The following is a 24,731-nucleotide window of genomic DNA, read 5'->3' on the forward strand; positions in this document are numbered from 1 at the left end:
TAAAAACTTCCACCACAATACTTAGTTGTGTTTTCGTGTATTTTGTCCAACTTTTTTTCCCACACACACACACACACACGCACGCACACAATTAACGCCTCGGGTTTATGTAAATTAAGATCGAGTCAAATTGGGGGAAAAAATATGTAGGTCAAAAGAGTGTGACGATGCAGCCACGTTGATTTCTAAAAATCCGAGCCATCGGTAAAGGCAACACCAGTAATGTACTTTTGACATAATGAGACGCTTCCATTTTTCAGTACTTCTCTTACTAGATGGAACAAAATTCACACCAACACTCGTATTTTAATAATGGAGTGCAAACAAGCAACAACAAAGAGAAGCTTTTGAGGAGGTGTTAGAAAAAAAATAGATTAAGATGATGCATGATTAATAGTGTATGTTACAATTATATTTGTACAATTAGTGGAAAGTGTCGAATAATATTGAGAATGCTATTGATTATAATTCACCCAAATCCACATTGAAGTGAGATATTTACAACGATCCATCTAGTTAGCTATCTTGTACGTTTGCCGTCGATTTGACGAAAACACAGTCGACTAGCTACTTATTAAATACATTATTGATGAAAGTAATAAAACGTGTTTTCGTCATTGATGTATGCAGAAACGATGCATAATTGTACTTATGTTTTAGGTTGGAATTGTATTTATGTACAGCACTGTTTCAGCTGCCCTTGTCTTAAATTTTTTATCAATAAAGTAGAGTTAAAAGTTGACGAGTAAAAATTCTACTACGTCATCTGTACGCGCCTCCAGCCGAAGAAGAAGACGCTCCGGAAGCGCATGCGAAGCAGGGGGACAGGTTAAATTATGTGGGTACCAGCACATGTTGGGGTAGGCGGTAATGAAAAGGTGCATGAGAGAGCCTTAAAAAAGACAACAACAGATAAATAAACATTAATCTGAGAAAGTTGAGATCAAATGTGAAATTCGGGAGAAAAGAATACAAATGTGGCGAGATAGAAGAAAAATAATCACCTTTTATTGTCATGAACATGCATGCACACGAAATTTGTTCTCTAAATGAGGATGTAGGTATGTACGGTACGTGTGAATGAGTGCGGGTTCCCTTATTATTATTGTTATTATATATTTTAAAAAAAAATTTGGGGGGGGGGGAGTGGTATTAAGAAAGTAAGCCTACAGTTTGGCCCACACTCCGGAACAGAAGGTGGCGGTAATGCGTCATTAAGATGCATGCCAGCCACCATAAAAGAGAAAGAAGAAGAAGAAAAAGCATATGCAGGAGTGACGTTTCGTGGACACTAGCTTGTGTTTAAAACAGGGCCGCCCTTGAGAGCAGTTAATCACCAAACTCGTCGCGTGTGTTGTTGTAGTTAACTACGGAGTCCCATTATGTCGGTCAGCGACATGTTCTCCTACATCCAAGTCTTCCTGAGTGCCGACCAGGACGTCCGAGAGGTAAGAAAGACAACCAAGCCGTGGTGAGGCTGCTAGCTGGTGGCTCAGAGCTCGTCACTTAGCCCCCCCCCCCCTTTCAATTTGCTTTATTTAAGAATTTCGTAACACAAACATGGCAACTTTGCTCAGAGCATACAAACAATCGCCATGCTGCCACCTATAGTCAGTAGAAAAAAAGAGGGCAGAATATCGTATAACAGACGTGCATCACATGGGTAGAATCTGTGAATTAATTACCCGCCATCGTCTCCATCTCGTGTGTTTAGCTGCTTTCTAAGTCTTTGTAATTTTAACCAAGAGTTAGCCAGGGCTTGACAGCAACACCTTTCTGAAATCATCAGTGTAAGAACCTCAACAATACTCGCACTCTGTTTGCTGTGGTTGACAAGCTCACAACCCCCCAATCGAATCATATAGCTCCAGAACTCCTAACAGCAGATAAGTGTAATGAATTTGCTTATTTTAGTGGGGGGAAAAAATGCAATCCATCATCTTCAATATCAGCAAAATGGTAAAATGATGCTACATCTGGCGGCACGGTGAACGACTGGTTAGAGCGTCAGCCTCACAGTTCTGAGGACCCGGGTTCAATCCCCGGCCCCGCCTGTGTGGAGTTTGCATGTTCTCCCCGTGCCTGCGTGGGTTTTCTCCAGGCACTCCGGTTTCCTCCCACATCCCAAAAACATGCATGAATTGAAGACTCAAAATTGCCCGTAGGTGTGAATGTGAGTGCGACTGGTTGTTTGTTTGTATGTGCCCTGCGATTGGCTGGCAACCAGCTCAGGGTGTACCCCGCCTCCTGCCTGATGATAGCTGGGATAGGCTCCAGCGCGCCCGCGACCCTTGTGAGGAGAAGCGGCTCAGAAAATGGATGGATTGATGGATGCTACATCTGAAGCCACCCAGGAAAAGCTCTATTACCATGTCAGAATTTGATACAGTTTTGATACCTACAGGGGGAGCTGGGTTCTCACTTAGCTGCATGGCGTTGCTCCCGAGCACGGGCCCCCCGGGCTGGATGACGGCTTGAAGTTGGGGCTTCCCTCTCATGACCCGCGGCTGCTCCCTGCCCCCCCCTTCCCCTTGTCGGGTGCCCCTATCCGCCCTCCTTTCCAACAAACAAGGGACACTCTTCCGCCCTAGGTCCCACGGTCTCTGATGGACCCCTGGGCCAAATCCCGCTTGATTGATTGGGTGGGTGGGGGCCTCAGCGGTGCGGGCACAACAATTACAGGACACTTCTGTCAGTCTTTGTGCATGTAAAACAGTGTAAATTCACTCCACTCACTTATTGCGACAAATAACTAATGAATATGCACATTTTTTATTTTTCTCCCCACACTCATACTCTCGTCCTATAGAATTTTATAATGTCACACTTCAGTTGTACGGCCGGGTTCATGACCCAGCGTCCTGCGTGCTGCTTCTCCTGTCCTTGTCCTGTTCTAGCTTGTCCTTTCTTTCCCTCACAGGGTGTAGCACTGCAGCCCCATGTAACATGCATATTTTTCATTGTTGTAGATAATGTAATGACTTACTTTGTTCATCCTCTTTACAATTAGTGCTTTGTATTTTGTCTTCGTTTCTCTCTCCCCTCTTGAAACTTTGTTCTGTTCAACTGATTCTCAATAAACCTCAATTATAATACTAAGAAACCACAGCGAAGCTTAACACATTCACTGCCATTGACGTCTTTAGAAGTCAAATATCCATGTTAACTGCGAAGGGTGGCAGTGAATGAGTTAAAAACTCCACTGTGACACAGTAAAATTGTTCCGGCATAAAAGGGATACATATCCTCCATTCTGTTTGACCTAACAGACGACAGGACCAAAAAAAAAAATTTAAAATTTGATTTTGAAAAGTTGACCAAAAAACTGTAGAGAAAATGGTTCAGCAGCTGAAACCATCAACGAGCTCTCTTGACTCAATACTATTGTGAAGTCTGTGCTAGCTGATTTCCACCAAATAATCAATTGCTCACTTCAGTCAGGGGAGTTTCCTAAAGCTCTTAAAGTAGCTGCCATTAAGCCTCTTCTAAAAAATAAAACGCTGGACGCTTCCATGTTAGCAAGCTATAGACTCATCTCAAATCTCCCTTTCATAGCCAAGATTGTTGAGAAAGTTATTTTTAATCAACTCAGCAATTTCTTGAACTTAAATTGACTTTTTGACAGGTTTCTGAACTCAGTACAGAATCAGCTCTTGCTAAATGATAAGGTAGAATACTGACTCGGGAAAGGTGTCAATTCTGGTCTTGTTGGATCTCAGTGCGGCTATTGATGGTTGATAACATACTGCTAAACAGGTTGGAACTGTGGGTGGGACTAAATGGAACAGTCCTTAAATGGTGCAGGTCCCACCTGGAGGAAAGGAGTTATTTTGTAACCATTGGAAGTGTTCAATCTCATCAAATGGCAACGACCTATGGGGTCCCTCAAGGGTCTGTTAGTAAAAACCTCGTCACTGTCTTTAAAAACCAAAGACCAAGTCCGAAACCTTGGTGTTCCGATAGTTTCCGACCTGACTTTCAACAGTCATACCAAATCAATTAATAAAAGCGCCTTCTACCAGCTGCAGAACATATCCAGAGTGAAGGCTTGCATGTGACAAGCAGACCAGGAGAAGCTCATCCATCCTTTTATCTCAAGCAGACTTGACTATTGTATTGGTCTTCTGACTGGACTCCCCCAAAAGAGCATTAAACAGCTGCAGCTCATTCAGAATGCTGCAGCTTGGGTTCTGACCAGAACAAAGAGGTCAGGGCATATTACTCCAAATCTAAAGTCTTTACACTGGCTCCCAGTCAGCTTTAGAATATATTTTAAAGTTCTGCTACTGGTTTATAAATCAGTAAATGGTTTAGGTCCTGATTACATGAAAGAAATGCAAATGGTTTATAAACCCAGTACGACTCTGAGATCTACAGACCCAAGTCAAATACTGGAGCACAGTCCAAAGCAAACATGGTGAAGCCGCATTTAGCTGTTATACTCCACACAAATGGAATAAGTTGCCAGCAGAAGTGACGCTAGCCCCAAGTGTGAATGTTTTTAAGTCCAGGTTAAACTTTTTTTTTTTAAACAGCATTTTAACTTTTAAATATTTCTTGCACTGTACACTTTTTTATTGTATTTTTTGTCCTTTTTGTTTTAAATGTATATAAGCTGTTTTTTTCTTTTTTTTTTAAATGTTCTTAATCATGTAAAGCACATTGTGTTACCTTGTGCATAAAATGCGCGATTTGCTTTGCTTTTCAACATCTGTGTTGCGTTTGGGGGTCGTAGGAAATCCGCAAAGTGGTGCAGGTGCTGGAGCAGACCACCAGAGAAATCCTCACTGTTGTCCAAAGTGTGCACCAGCCGTCTGGATTCAAAGACAGTGAGTGTTCTATGTACCTCTGTATTGCTGAACCCCAGTAAACCCCCTTATTCATGAATAGTGGAAAAGGTAATTGACGTCTGCCCCCAAAAATGTTTCATAATTTATCCTGTTAATACAATGATGCCTTGAGATACGAGTGACTATTTTTTTCCACTCCCAGTTGTAGTTCACAATAAAATTAAACATAAAACAAAGAGATTTTCCCTACGGCAATCCGTGCAGCATATTGCCAACGTATATCGTCATCGCAGTGTTATAACCCTTGAAGTAACAAATATGAACACAGGGGATTAACACATGTAGACAGACCATATAACGATTGGCTGGCGACCAGTTAAGGGTGTATCCCGGCTCTCGCCCGAAGATAGCTGGGATAGTCTCCAGCATGCCCGCGACCGTGGTGAGGATAAGCGGTAGAGAAAATGGATAGATTGATGGATGTAGTATACTGCCCCCAAGTGGCCAAGGCCAGCACAACAGGAGAGCAGTACAATGTCTTGAATTAAAGCAAAACATGTCGCAAGAACTGTTTAATTCTTTACATTCTATTAAATTTTGAAATTACTGTACAGTTTTTAAAAGTACAATATTATAGAGTCCTGTTTTTCTTTTTGGGGGGGGTGAGAATGGATTACATTTCTTTTTTTTAAACCCCAATGATTCTTGACTAAGCGGAGATAAGCCGACAACAGTCGTTTTTGGGGTTAGTCGGGGGTGTAGCTACTGCTGCTATTGGCTAGGACAGCACAGGGTGGCGTTTCCTCTGCATTTTTTAGCCATTTCCAGTAGCCGTTTTTCCTTTCCGGAACAAGGAACAAAGCAACAACATTGGGGACCGTGGAACAGTGTCTGCTAGAACAAATGGACCTAGATGACCAGATGATGCGTTTAATTATGCTGCAAAATTGATCAGGAAGGCGACGGTGTACAACCCCAATTCCAATGCAGTTGGGACGTTGTGTTAAACATAAATAAAAACAGAATACAATGATTTGCAAATCATGTTCAACCTATATTTAATTGAATACACTACAAAGGCAAGATATTTAATGTTCAAACTGCATCAAAAACCGACATCAATGTGTAAAGGATATCACCACATGGGCTCAGGAACACTTCAGAAAACCAATGTCAGTAAATACAGTTTGGCGCTACATCCGTAAGTGCAACTTAAAACTCTACTATGCAAAGCAAAAGCCATTTGTCAACAACACCCAGAAACTGTACATCAAGCAAAAATAGGAAATAATTCCAGCTACAAAGCTACAACAATTAGTCTCCTCAGTTCCCAAACGTTTATTGAATGTTGTTCAAAGAAAAGGTGATGTAACACAGTGGTAAACATAACCCTGTCCCAGCTTTTTTGGAACGTGTTGCAGCCATAAAATTCTAAGTTAATGATTTTTTGCTAAAAACAATAAAGTTTATCAGTTTGAACATTAAATATAGTGTCTTTGTCGTGTATTCAATTAAATATAGGTGGAACATGATTTGCAAATCATTGTATTGTTTTTATTTGTTTAGCACAACGTCCCAACTTCATTGGAATTGCGGTTGTATGTGGAACCACGGGGAATGCTGAGGATGTCATCAGAGCATGTGACTGAAACGGACCAATCACGAGAGCTGATCTCCGGCATTCTACGCGCAGCAACAATTTTTGCTATGTACGCGTCAAGTGACGCATAGGGGCCGCGCGGCCCAATGCGTAGGTCACGTGATGCAATGCGGACGCGGGAGTATAAAGAGGACTTAAGTCTCTCAGCCAGCTGAGTCACTTCCGACAATGTGCTATTTCCTTTTAGCCAGGGCTTTGTCACAATCCCCTGGCACCTTAGCACATTATGGAACGAGCACACAACAAGCAAAGTGAGTTTTTCAGCAAGTTTGCTCTGTAGAAAAAACTACCAGTAGTTGAGTTCCCGGAAGGCGAGTTGCAAATTGATGGCAGTTCACAGTACACATTTTGTTGTTATTTAAAAAAATAAATAAATAAAATTATTGATTTGATCTGTCAACAGTCCCTGAGAAATGTGCAAAGGCCAGAGAGTTGTTTGGCACAGTCCGGACGCACATTGCCGACTTGAAGACCAAGTTCCCTATGGACCAGTACTACAGGTGCATTGAATACTTCTCAATGTCAGACCAATTAATAGGCTACATTATTTTATGAAAATAAACGTTTTCCCTCCAAAACACTTTTTGTAGAAAGGCTACATAGAACCCCCCCCCCCCCCCCCCCCCCCCCCCCCCAAACATATTTGGGCATAAAAATATATATTTTGGAATTTAAATATTTATCAATTAAAACACTATTTACTGACAAAAAGGCTCCATTAAAATGTTATCTTGCGCTTCAAAAACACAATTTGTTTAAACATTATATTGTACTAATAAAACATGCTACTTTTGCATTAACAGACCATATATGCTCACAGAAAATACCATATTTGGGCTCAAAACATGGCATTTTGTCTTAAATGGCTATATTTTGCCACAACAATTTGTCACTCAAACACGAACAAATATTAGTGTGAAAATTTATTTTTAATTTTATTTTTTTTCCCACTCAAAAACTGGACTTGATTAAAAGATGTTCTATAATCCCACAACATATAATTACCATCATTTTAAGATATTGGGCCAGAAAAACTTGATATTTTGCTATTTAAAGACTTTACTCACTATTTTACTCAGGATTTACTACTACTTGACAAAAAAAACTGATTATTTTTGCCTTCAAATGTTATATTACCCTTTAAATATGTGTTTCCATTAAAACACTACTTTGGCTCAAACAGCCTCTTGTGAAAATGCATAAATGAGTTTGCCAAAGTGACGTTAATTTCGGTCACCAGCAGAGGGTGATATTGCCCAAAATGGTGGGTCCCCTGAGATTGATTGATTATTCTGCTTAATTCTTACTTCACAAATGCAATATTAACCAGAATGCTGTGTTGTCATTAGTGGTGTCCTATACAACTTATTCTCCCCCCCCCCCAAAAAAAATTTTGGAGTTTACTTCCCCTTCAAAAGGGTATGTCTTGCAATATTTTGACATTAAATGCTATATCTGCTCATTTGAAGGCTACATTAGACCACACGAACATATTTAGCCTGAAAATTGCAGTATTTTGACGCAAAGATGCAATATTCTGCCATTCACATAGGCCATATTATGCTGTATAAACATGACATTTTGCCTATATCATTTTCATTTAAATGTGATATTTTTGGGTATTTGTTTCAGGTTTCACGAGCACTGGCGCTTCGTCCTGCAACGTTTGACCTTCTTGGCGGCGTTTGTTGTCTTCCTGGAGACCGAGGCCCTTGTCACCCGTGAGGAGGTGGCGCACATTCTGGACAGTAGGTACACGTCTGTCTGTGTGTGCGCTGTCGTCGTAGTCTGTGTGGTCATGGCACGCACCCTCATTTGTATTTGTGTGTGTGTGTGTGTGTTGCAGTTAAGGTGGTGCGCGACAAAGGCTTCCATCTGGATGTGGAGGACTACCTGGCGGGTGTGCTGATTATGGCCAGTGAACTGGTGAGTCTGTTGTAAGTCTCATTTGCATAGTCTAGACTTATTTACATATGAATGACTCATTTTCATATTCCTACTGTGCTTAAGTGCCAGTAAACGGATACATAAACCAGCACATTGACTTGTGCTTTTACATCCTTGCAGCTGCAGGCGGCGCCCAAGTTCAGAGCTAGTCAGATGGATGCTTTTATGAACCCCAAGAGTGAAACTGTGTCATAGCAACAATGTATACTTACACAAAATCGTATTATTTATATAAAAAGTTAACATGCACGCAAAACAAAGGAGACAAGCAAAGCAGCAGTGAAAAATAAGGAATTAAGAATCAATTTCGTATATTTGTCTGCATTTGTTCAAGGATTGCACTTTTTAAACATGAGTAAAATAAAAAATGGAGACGATTATAATTTTTAAGAATTTCAATGTTTGTTCAAATTTAATTGAACTTACATAATTATTATATGTATGTATAATGTATTTAAATATCATTTGAATAAAAATGTTTTTTTAGTTAGTATGCATATAATTAAAAATGTTACAACCAATCCAAAATTATTTATAGAACACATTTACATATGTAATGTTTTTAGGTCTTTAATTTTAATGCAATTTGTATTATTTGATGAAATCATATTAATTAAAACATACTGCAAAAAAATCTGTACATTCATATGATCTAGTAAAAAAACAGTACTAATCGTGCATGTGCCCGAAATAGAAAGCAAACCGGAGACAAATTCCTTGTGTGTTTTGGACATACTTGGCAAATAAAGATGATTCTGATTCTGATTCTGATAACTATTTGTTGAAATTTAGGCTTTTTAATGCACGAGGGTAAAATAAACGAATAAATATTAATTTCAATGTGCAGATATTGTTTTAAATCAATTGAGATGTAAAAATATCACTGTATTCCCCCTGGTGGCTGGCTGACTCATTGTTGTAATATTTATTTTTTTGGGTGGGCAAAAAAAACCAAAAACAAAAAACGTTCAATTTGAAAGGACAACGACGTACACGATATTGCGAGAAGTATTCGCTCACCTGTCTTGACTCACATACAGTCCCCTCCAAAGGTATTGGAACGGCAAGGTAAATTCCTTTTTGTTTTTGTTGTACACTGAAGACATTTGTGTTTCAGATCAAAAGATGAATATAAGACAAAAGTTCAGAATTCCAGCTTTTATTTCATGGTATTTACATTTAGACGTGTTATACAACTCAGGACGGATCCGGCACCTTTCGTTTGAAGACAACCACTTTTCAAGTGAGCAAAAGTATTGGAACAGACATTATTCAATTAAGTAAAAATCAATAACATTTCATATTTGGTGGCATAACCCATACATGCAATAACTGCATCAAGCCTGCGACCCATTGGCTTCACCAGCCTGTTGCATTCTTCATTTGAAATGCTTTTCCAGGCCTTTACTGCAGCCTCTTTCAGTTCTCGCTTGTTTCTGGGTGTTTCTCCCATCAGTCTACTCTTTAGGAGGTAAAATGCATGCGCTATTGGGTTAAGGTTAGGTGATTGACTTGGCCAGTGTAAGACCTTCCACTTTTTCCCCCGATGAATTATTTTATGTTGGAAGTATGTTTTGGGTCAATCTGTCGATCTGTTTAAGCAGTCAATCTAAAAGGCACCTGAGCAACCAGAAAAACCCATCAGTCACGTTCCAATACTTTTGCTCACTTCAAACAAAAGGTGCTCTGTGCTGAGTTGTTTAACACATCTAGATGTAAATACCATGAAATAAAAGCTGGAATTCTGAACTTTTGTCAAATGTTCATCTTTTAAACTGAAGCCCAAATGTCTTCAGTATACGACAGAAACAAAGGAATTGACCTTGCCGGTCAATTATAATAGTTTTGGAGGGGACTTTATAATGTTAAGTAATATCCCATTCTAAATCCATATGATTTTTAATGTTGGTCAGCCCTTTGCAGCGAGAACAGCTTCAACTTCAACAGCTTCTTGTGGAAAGCATTTCAACGAGGTTTAAGAGTGAATTTATGGGAAATTGTGCCTATTCTTCCAGGAGCATATCTGTGAGGTCACACACTGATGTTGGACGAGAAGGCCTGGCTCACTGTCTACTCAAAATCAACGCAAAGGTGTTCTATCTGGTTGGCAGGACTCTGTGCAGGCCAGTCAAGTTCATCCATGTCTTTATGGACCTTGCTTTGTCCACTGGTGCACAGACGTGTTGGAACAGGAAAGGGTAATCCCCAAACTGTTTGACTGTCCAAAATCTCTTGGTATGCTGAAGCATTCAGAGTTCCTTTCACTGGAGCTCAGGGGCTAATATTTTGGACATTTCCAACTTTTTGGGAACAGTTTGCAGATGGCCCGCTTCCTGTTCCAACTAGGCTTTACACGATCCGGATTTCTGGGGCTGATCAGCAAGTTTAAAAAAAAAAAAGATAATCGATCCGATCACAGGATGGAGGAATGTGTCTATTTAAATGACTGTATATACTTAATTGCTCAAATTATATTTACAATAAATAAATGTATCTTTGTTCCTCTATTTATGCCAGTGAGGCATAGTGACAGACAGAACAAATGAATGGTCTTCTATTGGATGGCAGGAAGTACATACAGGAATTAATGTATCCACTTTTTGTGACTTTTTCTTTGTTGGTGTGCCGTGAGATTAAAGCCCATCGGCATAAAATGCAAATTATCAGCCTGATAAAATTGTTGTAAAGTCTAGTTCCTACATGGCTGTGCATCAGTGCACAAATGAATGTTCATAAAGACACTGATGAGAGAGTTTGATGTGGGTGAACTTGACTGGCCTCCACAGTTCTGACCTCAACCCAATAGAACACGTTTGGATGAATTAGAGTGGCGACTGAGAGCCAGGTCTTCTCGTCCAACATCAGTGGTGTGACCTCACAAATGCGCTTCTGGAAAAATGGTCACAAATTCCCCATAAACACACTCCTGAACTTTGTGGAAAATCTTTCCAGAAGAGTTGAAGCTGTTTTGCTGTAACTGCAAAGGGTGGACTCATGTCATATTAAACCTGATGGATTAAGAATGGGATGTCACTTAAAGTCACATGAGTCAAGGCAGGTGAGCAAATACTTTTGGCAATATTTTGGATAATAGGGCGTCGCTGCCAAAAATGTTCACTCTTTGACTTGGCCGTTACTCATATTTCGTATACTGCCATTGGTGACATATGTCTACTGTGTTAAATAAAATGATATTGAATTTAAGATCATTTAGTGACCTAAATGAAAACATTAGTCTCAACAAATGTATGTGTGCCTGCGGGTGGCGCCCTTAATTTTGCTTCTGCTTCTTCTGGATCAGTCACGCTTGGCGGTCAACAGCGTGACGGCGGGCGACTACGACCGGCCGCTCCGCATCTCCAACTTCATCAACGAGCTGGACTCGGGTTTCCGCCTGCTCAACCTGAAGAACGACCCGCTGCGCAAACGCTACGACGGCCTCAAGTATGACGTCAAGAAGATCGAGGAGGTGGTCTATGACCTCTCCATTCGCGGACTCACCAAGGAGGCCAAGAGCGACCAGTAGGAAGCAGCGCACTGAGAGCGGGTCCGAAAAGCTGGTTCAGACTGAGGGCCGCCGGGAACGTACAGTACGTTAGCCCCTTTCACGCTGCCGACCTGTCGTAACAGTAATGCTACTCGTGTAAGATAATCTTTCAAATGTGCTACTACCTCGGAAGCAGGATAATTGACGCGTCTGTGGCAAATGGATTTAACTTTTAAAAGCTGTTTTACTATCCACAATTGTAGATGTCAGCGTCAACATTCTGACTAATCGTAATTGTTTTGCATTGTTGTTTTCGTTCAAGATATCTGTAATGTAATTGTGACTCTTTGAAAGGACAAACATATCTGCAACGTCAATTCATGTCACTTTTACTGTTCGTGTGTTCAGTTGCAGATATCCCCTATGTGAGTTATGGATAGCTGTGATGGAATTGTAGAAATCTGTAACTCCACTTTGAGATAGCCACAATAAAATTTTGACTAGTCATAATTCAGATTTTTATTCACCTCAATTCAAGATATTTACATGTTTAAACAAGGTGAAATTGGTTTGTCGATGTATGTAATTATTTATGACTAGTCAAAATGGCGCAGTCGAAATCCCAAACTGGAGTTACGGATATCTACAGTTTAATTGGACATACCCGTTATTCACAGTGTGGATATCTGCAGCTAAATTGTAGATATGTGATGACAAACCCCACACACAGACTGGCTAAAGTGATGTCATTTGTCCGAGGCGAAATCAAGCTGCAGATGTCTGGAATTCAGTTTTGACGAGGCCAAAGTGAATTGCAGATTTCTGTCATTTTGACGAGTCGCAATTAACGTTCCACATATCTTGAATGAAAGTTCTAACAATTCAAACTGTAATTATGACCCGTCAGAACGACGTCGATCTCTGCGATGTTCTTTCCGGATCGTCAAGGTGAGGTTTTAAAAGTTTAATCCGCTCGCCATGCCATTTAAAACTGAATTACAAATATCCGTAGCGTCATTAAGCCTACGACAAATGACGTCACGTTTGCCTTTCATATGTATGAGGTTTGCCACTCATTAGATATCTACTGCGCAGCTGCAAATATCCGCTAGTGAATTACAGATATGTGCAATTAAACTATAGATATTTAACTCCAGTCATTTTGACTCTTCAATGCTATTCGCCTAGTTAAAACTTAATTGAAGATATCTCGAGAGGCACATGTCGATCCCTTGAATCGAGGTGAATTAAATCTGGTAACAGAATTCTGGCTAGTCAAGATGACGGTTCAGTTGAAGATATCCGCTTTTCACAGAGTGGATAGCTCTGACTGAATTGTAGATATTTGCAATGAGAAACCCCAAACACGAATGGCAAAAGCGATGTCATTTTCCTCGGTAAATGATGTTGCAGATATCGGAAATATTCATGCTTTTTGACGAGGAAAAGTTTGATTTCGGATATCCTCAACGCATATTTAGTCTAGCTTTTAAATGTTAAAAAGGGCTTGACTTGATCCCGCCTCCGCCGCTGCACACTTCTCACACAGAGCACTGACACTGCTACCAGCAGTGTGAAAGGGGATATCGCCCCAGTCTGGGTGTGCTCTCAGACGAACCGTCTCATGTGACGTGTAAAATAGTTGTCGGACAGCGACAATTGCTTTTAATACAGGGTGGGACAAATGAATGCGGTGTTAAATTTCGCACTCCCGTCTCAACTTTGCGCTATCCCCTTTCACGCAGCCACAGTCTGATACGAAAGCATGAGGATGACATTGATTGGCAGCACGAAAGGGGCTACTCCTGTGTCCGTATGCTATGTTGGCATGGAGTGGCGCCCTCTGCCGAGCACATTATTGTACACGGTTACTAGCAACCAGGATCGGGGACACACTCCTAAGAAAAAAATTATATACGATGAGAATATGAGCCGTAATATTACAAGATGAGTTGTAATTTTTTTTGTGTGTGTAATTCTAGGAGATGAAAGGTGTTACACCCCCCCCCCCACACCCGGCAAAGTCTTCCTAAAAAAACTCTCATCCCTTCTTACTAACAAAAAAAAAAAAAACTGGTTTGAGTTAATTAACCCTTAATTTTAGTTATTACATTTTTCAAAAAATAAATAATCTAGCTATCGGGTAATGTTAAGCACTTTTTTTCCTTGAATAAATTCAACTTTATATTCTTATTAGGCCTTTTTTCTGTAGACTTATTTCACCAAATTTATCGAAATAGATGTTTTTCTTCAATACAGATTTTTTGTATGTAATGTATTTATTTACAAAAAATATCTGACTTCATCCTCTGGTTCATTTTCCTAAGTAGAACTACTCTAATGCTTTTTTTCCTCTGAAGACAGACTTTAATTCTCGTAATATCACGCTTTTCTTTGTGGGGGGGCAATCAAGACTATGCCTTTTGAAAAAAATAAAATAAAAATCTTGTCTAATTATTTGACATTACTGTGGCAATGTTCAGCCTTCTCGTAAGTACAACTCTGCCTACCTTTCCTCAAAAATGTCTTTTTTTTTTTTTTCTTTTCCAGTTTGGCCCCAATACACCAAAGTGGACCTGGGGGTGTTTTGCACTATGTATTTTTTTTTTTATTTACAGAAATAATGTTGCCTTTTTGTTTCCTTCAGTGTGCAAAATGTAAATATATTTGTATACACAATCTACAGAGGCTCGGCACTCTTTTCTTAAGGGCGCGCACGTGCACCAAAAAGCCTCAGTTGGAAATGTTTTAATGATTGACAATATATTACATGTGGAAATAATACAGCAGAAAAAGAGCACAGTCATGTTGGTGTACACAGTGATCCGCTACACAAACTCCATCGAAATATTACGCTTTGGCGTCCGCTCTCGTCGCTGGATAAAGTGCTTTTAACGAAATAAAGCTCTCGCCACTCAGGACGTGATGAGTATTGCCTGTAGGGGCGAAAGGGGGGGCAACAAGGGGGGCAACAAGGGGGGCAGTCTAAGTCTGTCCAAAGGCTGAAACTAGAGGCAAGGCACGTCCGCTCAGACCATAGACGGGGTCCTCGTTGCCTTTCACGCCGGCCAACAAAGCTGGCTTTTACCCAGCTCGCTTTCCAATGTGTCAGGTACCAACCCGGAAGGAGGAAGAAATCAACCCTGCAAATGTATCAGTGTGTGTGTGAATTTTAATCCCTGACACTCCCTACTAAAGCTCCCTTTTGTGTTGAAAGCAATTGTCCCATATGACAATGCCCCGCTTCGGGAATCACGAGCCGGATAACTGAATAAACGCCGGCTCTACCGTAACATCTCCAATGCGGCAATTTCATTGGCGTCGCAAAAAAAAAATATTTAAAAAATGACAGTCTCCGCACAAACATCACAGTGTCTTGTATCGGGGTTTTGAGGCTCCACATACATTATACTGTACTGTATTTTTTTTTTTTTTATTGAACTGCAAAAACATGGCGTGTGTGGACACAAAGGAGGAAACTGGAGAGAATAAGAAGAGTTTGGATGATTTGCGAGGCTGTTGGCAATGATCGAACGCCTCATTCGCTGACTGTAGCTGTGGATTTTCACGACAGAGGCTCGCCTCGTGTTGCTTTTTTTGCACCGTTAATATTGTGCAACATGCTGTATTTGTACCTTGCTGCCGAGCTCACGTTTAAAACCCGAGAGGGCTGTCACTGTCGAATATTTTTAATCAATTAGTCCAATTTATTAATCGAATAATTAAGAAATTTTGGGTGCAAGTGGAGTGGAAATTTTTTTTTTTTCTGATTACTGTTTATTAATTATTATTTGGTATTGTTTAATGATGAAACAAATAACAGTTAAGCAATATGACACGAGAGGGAGTGATGTACTTTTTGACACCAAGCGCTACTTCTTGGGCTACTAGTTTGATATCCGCTTCTGAGGCCGCTTCCGGTTCAATCCGACGGCAGCAAATAGCCATTTCCATAATAGATTAATCCCCCCCCCCCATAAATTGATTAGGATTCAGTTACTGGTTTGGTCTGTAACATCTGTCAGAAAATGAGCAAAAAGTGTTGATCATTGTTTTCCAAAGTAAAAGCAGATGTTTTCAAATGTCTTATTTTGATTCAACACAAAAGATGGTCTGCTTTCATGGAGGTCTACAGAAATACTGCTGAGGCTGAAGTCAAAGGATTTTGACAATTTTAAGTTAAACAATGGCTCTTAATGATTACTCAATTATCAAAATAGTTGTCAATTGTGAAACCTCCAAAACTCCCATTTTTTTTTTTTTTTTTTTTTTTTTTTCTTGTGAACGCTCGTGCATTTTTGATTGGCTGTTACATCTGCACGCTGCGACGCCAAAACCGGTTGCTGAAGCTCGCGACAATCGAGTGGCTTTCGGCCACGTCACTCTGTGTGCGCTGCGCTGAAGAGGTTGAGTGAAGTTTCACACTAGAGATGTTTGCGAACACCTTTTTTTTCCCCAGACCGATACCAGTACAAGTATTCATTCTTGAGTACCGGTACCACGAGTACATTTGATGCATACAATTGAAATGAACACGAGATCATTTGAGTGAAGACTTGTCTTTCTTTCTGACGCACATGATGATTTACCGATGTGTCAAACCGCTGCGATGCTGTGCCAACTAGTGGTGAGGAGGACATACTTGATGTCAGATTTTTTTGCCTTAAGTTCGAGTGGCTGGTATTGGCAGCCCTCACAAGTACCTGATACCCTGAAATATGGCCGGGATCGGTACTCGCTCATTTAACAGCCAACACTCAAACACTAACATGTAATTACCGTATCGCAATGTGCAAAGCCGCAACGGCTACTTTCAACCGTTCGGCCTCTGATGTGCCAATTCGCCGGGAACTCGACGTGGAAAGGTCGACTTCAACTTCCACCCGTCCCTCATGCGTACCTTAGACACAACACAACCTGAGCAAAAACAAGTTTTGATGGGTAGTCTTCAAAGTGTCGACTTCAACTCCCCATCCCTGCAGGGTACCATAGAAGACCGCGAGCTGTGGAAAAGTCAGGAAAAAATAAACAGCTTTGATGGGCCGCGTGAAATGACGACTTGACAAAACGGGACTCCACGGGAGCGTGGACAACGAGGTGAGATGTCGGGATAGAAAGCGTCTACTCGTATGACCGCTTATTGCTGTAATTGCAGATTACTTGTCCGTGGCAGTTGCGCCGCTGCCAGAGTGCACTAGGTGGTGGTTACGCACAGAAAAAAGACAGAGGGGACCGTAAAACACAAAGCGCAAACGTCCACTCTGTAAAATCCAGTTATTCCCAAGTGTCTGTAAAAAAATTAAATGTTCTCATGTTCAATCGTTTTTCCCCAACAGACATGAAAAAAATAAAGTGACAGACAGCCCACAATGATCTTATTTTTTTTTTTTGGGGTTTTCCATGTCTTTTGATTATTTTAAAGCCTCCACATTTTGATTCAGTGATTTATCACAGAGTATTAGAGCCACAATGAAAAGAAAAAAAAATACTACAAGACGAAAGTTGTCATTTTATGTGAAGAGTCGTATTTCCTCAAGATAAAGTAATTTAAGAAAAATCTATTTTAAAAACATTTATTTTCAGGAAAAAGTAGAATGTGAAAGTTGTATTTTGTTTTGGAAAAATTATTAGAATTAAGTCTTTTTTTATCAAGCAAAAAATATATATTTAATCGAAAATATTGGGATTATCAGAAAAATCTGACTTTTTAAAAAACAAACAATCTTTAACAAAATCCGACTTGTTTAAAAAAATAATAATTCAGACATTAAAAAAAAAAGACAAACATCTGATTATCTAAAACAAAATAAATTTAATCAACTGACTTTTTTTGGGGGAAAACCATGTTATTGAAGAAATTCTATTTTTTATCTAGGATATCACACTATCAAGCAAAATCAGATTTTTTATTTTAAAAAATGACATTTAAAAAAAAAAAAAGATTTTACATTTAAAATGAATAATTTAGATTTATCTAAAACATGAAAACAATCTGAATTTTTATAGAAAAGAAATCTCACTTCATCAAAAAACAAAATGTTTTAACTTTATTTGCAAAAAGCATCTGACAAAGAAATTTAGTTTTTCATCTAAAAAAAATGTACATGATCTAAACTAAATCAGCAATACATTTGTATTTTTTCCCCAAAATTAAATCTCATGATTAGATGTCTTTCCTCAAACCACTAAACTTTTTCTCATTAAAATACAATTTTCGTAAGTAGATTTTTTTTTCCTTTTCAATGTGACTGCAATACTCAATACTGCATCCATAGAAACCCATCCATCCATTTTCCGTACCGCTTCTCCTCACTGGGGTCGCGGGCGTGCTGGAGCCTATCGCAGCTGTCATCGGGCAGGAGGCGGGGTACACCCTGAACTGGTCGCCAGCCAATCGCAGGGCACATAGAAACAAACAACCATTCGCACTCACATTCACACCTACGGGCAATTTAGAGTCTCCAATCAACTTGCTACCATGCATGTTTTTGGGATGAGGGAGGAAACCGGAGTGCCGGGAGAAAACCCACGCAGGCACAGGGAGAACATGCAAACTCCACACAGACGGGGCCGAGATTTGACCCCGGTCCTCAGAACTGTGAGGCAGATGTGCCAACCAGTCACCCACTGTGGCGCCCTTCAAGAAACCAAAAAAAAAAAAAAAAGTGCTTCCCGTTCACGGAGCAGCGTTTTTTTTGGGTTTGGCCGAGGCGGCAGCAGTATGGGGTCTCATTGCAGTTTTGGGGCGGTCTGCGGTCTCGGCGTCTCTCACGATCGACTCTGATTGGTGTTGATCATGATGTTGGGCAAAGCGTTGCGTCTCTTGCGCCAGGCTCCCAAATCGCGAGCGTAGCGCTTCATGTGGTGGAACCAGTTGTGTGTCCGGGACTTGTCCGCCGCCCGGAACACAAACGCCTCCCGCCAGATATCCAGAACCTCGAAGGTATCCTGGCACTCTGGGTCCATGGACACCACGCAGTTGGCCAGGCGGATGGGCTCGCGCATCACGGCGAACTTCCCGCTGCTTTTGTCTTTGATCAGAACCAAAACTCCGTCTTGCACGCTTTCTACCGCTTCGCATGCCCGCTCCCCGCCGCCGGGCTGCTGCGTCCTCACCATGAGGAGACTCTGGACGTTTTGGAACTTGAGAGCCTTGCTTCCCTTCTTCACCCACTGGCCGTCGGCGGGCTGGGAAAGCTGCAAGGGACCCTCCATGACGAAGCGGGTGTCCTCCCGGGTCCACCCCAGAGTCCTGATGGACGCCTCGCGCATTTCCGCGTCCACCGGCTCGCGATTTTTGCGGCTGTCGCGGCGGAAGGAGCGCAGGGACCAGGAGGCCACGCCGTTGCCGTCCTGCTGTTTGGTCTTGGTGTTAATGTGCTCCAGGTGGGCCTCCACGCGGCTCTTGGCCTCACGAAGGCGCCCGAATTCGGGCTGCTTCTCCGGGGTGACTTTGAGCAGGCGGCTGAGGAGTAAAGGATACTTGGTGACGCGCTGGAGAGGTGCCATAAGGAACGAGCGAAGATTCATGCGACGCAACGCCGTGTTGTCGTTCTGGGAGACGTCCAAGAAGATCCTGCAAGACGCCAAAAGGGGGCCGAGTGAGACTCCGGAGGGAGGCCGCAAATAGAAATACTCTCAATTACAAATGATGACGTACAATCCTCCACAGTGGACCCAAAGCAAGGAACATTTGTGTGCTTCCTTGTTATATGTACACTTTAATATCCCATTGTTATGCCTTTTTTTCCTACGTTTTCTGACTTCATCTTAAAAAAATATCTTTGTATAAAATATGAAAGTTATTTAAAAAAAATCTCTAAAAGGTTTTATCAAAAAATTGCGATCTAAAAATTCCAAATAGATCTAAAACATGATTTTTTTTTTATTAAAAGAATGATCTAAAGATTTTTCATGTAAAAACATCTCAAGACTAACATAAAATTTGAAAAATAAGATTAATAATAGATTTAAAATATCGAAGAAAAGTCAACAATTTTGATTAGTTTAAAAAAATCTGACATCGGGAAAAATCTAGAAAATCTGATTTTATTTTCTAAAAAATTCTACTACACATTTTCTGCCCCCTCACCCAAAAAAAATCTAGACTTTTAATCGTAACTTACTTATCGGAAAAAAATGTTGATTGATCAAAAATTGTGACCATAAAAATCAGGCTTCATCGAAGAAAATCAGACTTTATAAAAACATAATCCAATTATGAAAAATGTGACTGATGATATGATTTCATTTTGCAATGTTGTGATTTTTTTCACCCAAAATGTCATCTTCTTTTCAGAGAAATGTCTGATTTATGGAAAAACATCCCAAAAACTTGTGAGGATTAAAAAATAGTTTTTATCTTAAAAGTACAGGTTTTTAGCTAACAAAAATAAGACTAACCTCTTAAGATGAAATGGTAAATGGACTGTACTTATAGAGCGCTTTATGACATTTCTTTGTTTCAGGGAACAATTATTTTGTCCTTCTCCAGCTGTCTTGTACCAGTTTCCTCTGTAAATTTAAAATTTTAACATGCGAACACGGTTCAGCAGCTGAAACCATCTGACTCAATACCATCTGACTTTTTCAAAAAACTATTGCGAAGTTTGTGCTCGCTGATTTGCAGCAAATACTCAATTGCTCACTTCATTCAGGTGAGTTTCCTGAAGCTCTTAAAGTAGCTGCCATTGAGCCTCTTCTGAAAAAATTGAACGCTGGACGCCTCCATGTTAGCAAGCTATACAGACTCATCTCAAATCTCCCTTTCATAGCCAAGATTGTTGAGAACGTTATTTTTAATCAACTCGGCAATTTCTTGAACTTAGACGGACTTTTTGACAAATTTCAATCAGGTTTCTGAACTCATCACAGTACAGAATCTGCTCTTATCAAAGTGCTAAATGATATAAGGTTGAGTACTGACTCGTGTCAGTTCTGGTCTTGTTGGATCTCAGTGCGGTTTTTGATATGGTGGATCATAATATGCTTGCTGAACAGGTTGGAAATGTGTGTAGGACTAAATGGAACAGTTCTTAAATGGTGCAGGTCCTACCTGGAGGAAAGGAGTTATTTTGTAACCATTGGAAGCGTTCGATCTCATCAAATGGCAATGACCTATGGGGTCCCTCAAGCGTCAGTTCTTGGGCCCCTCCTGTTCAGCCTGTATATGCTATCCTTGGGTCAAATTCTTCAGAACTTTATGTTGACTATCATAGCTATGCAGATGACACACAGTTCAATTGAGGTGTTGTGTCACTGTCTAAAACAGATAACTGGATGAGCCAAAATGGTCTTCAATTAAACCACAACAAAACTGAGATCATTGTTTTTGGCAATAAAGAAAAGAGGATTCCTGTTAGTAAATACCTGGAGTCACTCTCTTTCAAAACCAAAGACCAAGTCCGAAACCTTGGTGTTCTGATAGATTCCGACCTGACTTTCAACAGTCCTATCAAATAATTTACTAAAACTGCCTTCTACCATCTGAAGAACATATCCAGAGTGAAGGCTTGCATGTGTCAAGCAGACCAGGAGAAGCTCATCCATGCTTTTATCTCAAGTAGACTTGACTATTGTAATGGTCTTCTAACTGGACTCCCCAAAAAGAGCATTAAACAGCTGCAGCTCATTCAGAATGCGCCATCTCGGGTTCTGACCAGAACAAAGAGGTCAGAGCATATTATTCCAATTCTAAAGTCTTTGCACTGGCTTCCAGTCAGCTTTAGAATATATTTTAAAGTTCTGCTACTGGTCTATAAATCACTAAACGGTTTAGGTCCTGAATACATTAAAGAAATGCTAATGCAATATAAACCCAGTAGGGCTCTGAGATCGACAGACTCAGGACAAATAGTGGAGCACAGAGTCCAAAGGTGAAGCAGCATTTTGTTATTATGCGCCACACAAATGGAGTTAGTTGCCAACATAAGAGACATCAGCCCCAAGTGTGAATGTTTTTAATTCCAGGTTAAAAACTCTTCTTTTTCTCATGCTTTTTAGAATAAGAGTAAGTTAGAGAATTATAAATAATATTTCTTGCACAGGCCGCTGTTTTAATTGAACTTTTATGCTGTTGTTTTTCTCTTTGTTTTAAATGTTTATAACCTGCTTTGTTTTTTTTTTAAAAAATGATTTTAATCATGAAAAGCACATTGAGTTACCTTGTGTATGAAATGCGCTATATTAATACATTTGCTTTGCTCTGCTTATAACACCGCCACACAAATGCTATCCGTTAGCCCATCTATGGCATTTTGTTGCGTGTGATAGCATGAAGCTAGCGGACATTCAAAGCAATGCGATTTTTTTTTAACCTTTCATCATCATTGTTTTCTGTTCAGTTTTAGAGTAAACTTCAATCGGGAGTGGCAATAAACCGCTTGAAGCCTCTTTTTTTGGAACAGGTGCTCACACTATGCACCAAACCGCTGCCAGTTGTCAAAGTGAGTTGAGTTCACTGCCACCATACAGCACTTGTATCTCCAATTTGTAGTTGCAAGTGACCGTCAAAGCAAAAGTCGGGTCAGATACCACTGTGTGATATTCATTTTGATTAAAAATAAAGTCTATCTCTGGAAAAATATAATATTTTCTTGAAAAACACATTTTGTTGAAAGAAGTTTTTTTCCTAGTATTTTCTTATCTGTGGCACAACCCATCCGAAAAGCTCAGCCGTGGTGGAGCAAAGCAAAGGAGTGCGACGGGGTGTCACCTGAGCAGTTCCTTCTCCTTCTCCAGCGCGTTGAGCATGTTGACGGAGGCGGACTGCTGCAGGCAGTACGTCTGGAAGGCCGGCAGCATGTTGACGAACTCCAGGAAGATCTCGCCCACGGACACCGTCAGCAGATCCTCGTCTCCCTGAGCCCAAACGCCCGCCAGCCGGTCAGTCAGAGAGTCGGTGTCACAAGACGTTAAGTTCTACTAGTTTACGACTAAGATTCTGCTCCCAGTGCCCATTCAGAGTTGGAGACAAAACAGGTTTCAGACTAAAAGAAAACCTTGAAGGAAAACTCCTTTTACGTCAGTGACTGGTTAGGGTTACAAGCCAGTTTTAGGGGGTTCAAATTGGGGCTTCAAACTGGGTTTAGGGTTTCAGGGATTCAAAGGATTCAAGGCAAGGCTAGCCTTTCAAATTCGGATTTCAAGTCCGGCTTAGGGTTTAGAACCTTAGGTAGGATTTAAAACTTCAAGCCAGAGTTAACGTTTCCAACTAAAGTTGGGGTTTAAATTTGGGGGTAGAATTAGGGTTGCAAGTCAGGGTTTGGGTTTCAGAACAAGGGTTACGGTTTCCAATCATTGTTAGGCTTTCAAACCTGAGTTAGGGTTTCAAATGAGTGATAGGGTTTCAAATTAGGGATTAAAGTCAAGGTTCAGGTTTCAAATTTGGATTTCAAACCCGGGTAAGACTTGCAAAATAGCATTTCAAGGCAAGGTTAGCCTTTCAATTTCAGGTTTCAAGCCTGAGTCAGGGTTTCAAACGAGGGGTAGGGTTTCAAACTAGGGTTGGAGTTTCAAATTTGGGTTTCAAGGCTGGGTTAGGGTTTCAAACTAGAAATAAGAGTCTCAAATTAGGATTTGATACAAGGTTCAATCTTTCAAATTCGGGTTCAACATCAAGGGTATGGTTTCAAGTCACCTGTGTGTGAACGTGCTGAAGGTTACATCGTCACAGAGGTGGGGAAAATAAAGGCGAGTTCTTCTCACCTGGTCCAGCGCGTGTTCGATGGCGTCCTGCAGATGTTCCGTGAATCTCTCATTGACGTCCGCCAGCTCCTGCACGTTGGCGAACACCACGGCCAGCTGCTCGGCGCTCAGCAGGCCGGCGCCGCGCATGGGCCCGTAGAACTCCTCCTTGATGATCCTCAGGTCCTCGCCGTAACTGCTCTCCGTATTCAGGAACTCCAACACGGCTTCCTTGCGCTCGGCCCGCAATTTGGCGCAACGTTCGCACGCGCCACTGCCCTCCGACGCGTCGTCCCGCCAGCCGCAGTCGGCGCATAACGACGGTCTCTTCCAGGCCCGCGAGAGGCCCGGTCCGATGTCGCTGTCGGCCCGCTCCACTTCGGCGCCGTTGTCGTCCTCCTCGCTGAGGCCCACCACGCCGCTGTCGGCGCTCAGGCTGCTGATGGTGCTCCAGCGGTGATGTCGGCCGCGCCCCCCTCGGTCGTCCGAAGCCACGTGGTGGGCCGAGCCCGCCGGGCGCTCCTCGCCGGACGGCTCCGAGTGCCCGCGAAGAGCCGCGGGGGCTGAAGACAGAGCAAAGGGTTACGAGATGTCCTCGAACGCAGCACTCCAAACCTGAATAAATAAAAAGTTCCTTTGTTTAACCAGATAAGGCAATTGAGAATAGGTTCTCATTTACAATGCTGCCCTGGAGGCAATTTAGGGTTCAATATCTTGCCCAAGGACACTTTGACAGCGCACAGTCAGAGTCAGGATTTGGACCACCAACCCTTCGGTCTTTCTTGGACGACCTATACATCAACTGAGCCGCAGATTCTCCCACGGCATACTCAACACCCGTTTAAAAGGAGATCACAAATACTGATATACAGTGGATCCTGCATAGTCGCAGTTTGGCATCGCTGGATTCACCTATTTGTGGATTTTTTTTCAATTGTTTTTTACAATTATTTTAAAATGTATTTTTGATTCATTTTTGGGAAGGGGGAGAGGGCGACCAACACCCGTTTTTTTGCGGAGAACGCTTTTTCAAGTATTTGGGTTTTAAAAAAACACAATTATAATGGCATCAATTATCTGCGGATTTTCGCTATTCGCGGTCTGCCCCGGTCCCTATCCCCCACTGTACATTAAATATGTTTGAAGTGCTGAAAGCATGTGC

At 41.2% G+C, this 24,731-nt stretch overlaps 2 protein-coding genes across 2 annotated transcripts in view; one reads left to right on the top strand and one right to left on the bottom strand.

The window, feature by feature from the left end:
• Window positions 1-1,218: 1,218 nt before the first annotated feature.
• Window positions 1,219-14,810, top strand: tsn (translin). The gene is made up of 6 exons (XM_061692468.1): window positions 1,219-1,448; window positions 4,736-4,829; window positions 6,854-6,950; window positions 8,083-8,198; window positions 8,297-8,376; window positions 11,699-14,810. The coding sequence occupies exons 1-6, from the start codon at window positions 1,383-1,385 to the stop codon at window positions 11,921-11,923; spliced, it is 678 nt and encodes a 225-aa protein (XP_061548452.1). The 5' UTR covers window positions 1,219-1,382; the 3' UTR covers window positions 11,924-14,810.
• Window positions 14,811-18,523: 3,713 nt separating this feature from the next.
• Window positions 18,524-24,731, bottom strand: part of si:dkey-91i10.2 (uncharacterized protein LOC555224 homolog) — a 31,054-nt gene continuing 24,846 nt past the window's right edge. Inside the window, exons 7-9 of the mRNA XM_061692123.1 lie at window positions 23,591-24,132; window positions 22,599-22,744; window positions 18,524-19,460 (exon numbers count right to left, since the gene is read on the bottom strand). Coding sequence (XP_061548107.1) covers window positions 18,653-19,460; window positions 22,599-22,744; window positions 23,591-24,132 — 1,496 coding nt within the window. The 3' untranslated portion in view covers window positions 18,524-18,652. The remainder of the gene's footprint in view (window positions 19,461-22,598; window positions 22,745-23,590; window positions 24,133-24,731) is intronic.

Source organism: Phycodurus eques, chromosome 12 (assembly GCF_024500275.1).
Source record: "Phycodurus eques isolate BA_2022a chromosome 12, UOR_Pequ_1.1, whole genome shotgun sequence".
Classification (NCBI taxonomy): domain Eukaryota; kingdom Metazoa; phylum Chordata; class Actinopteri; order Syngnathiformes; family Syngnathidae; genus Phycodurus; species Phycodurus eques.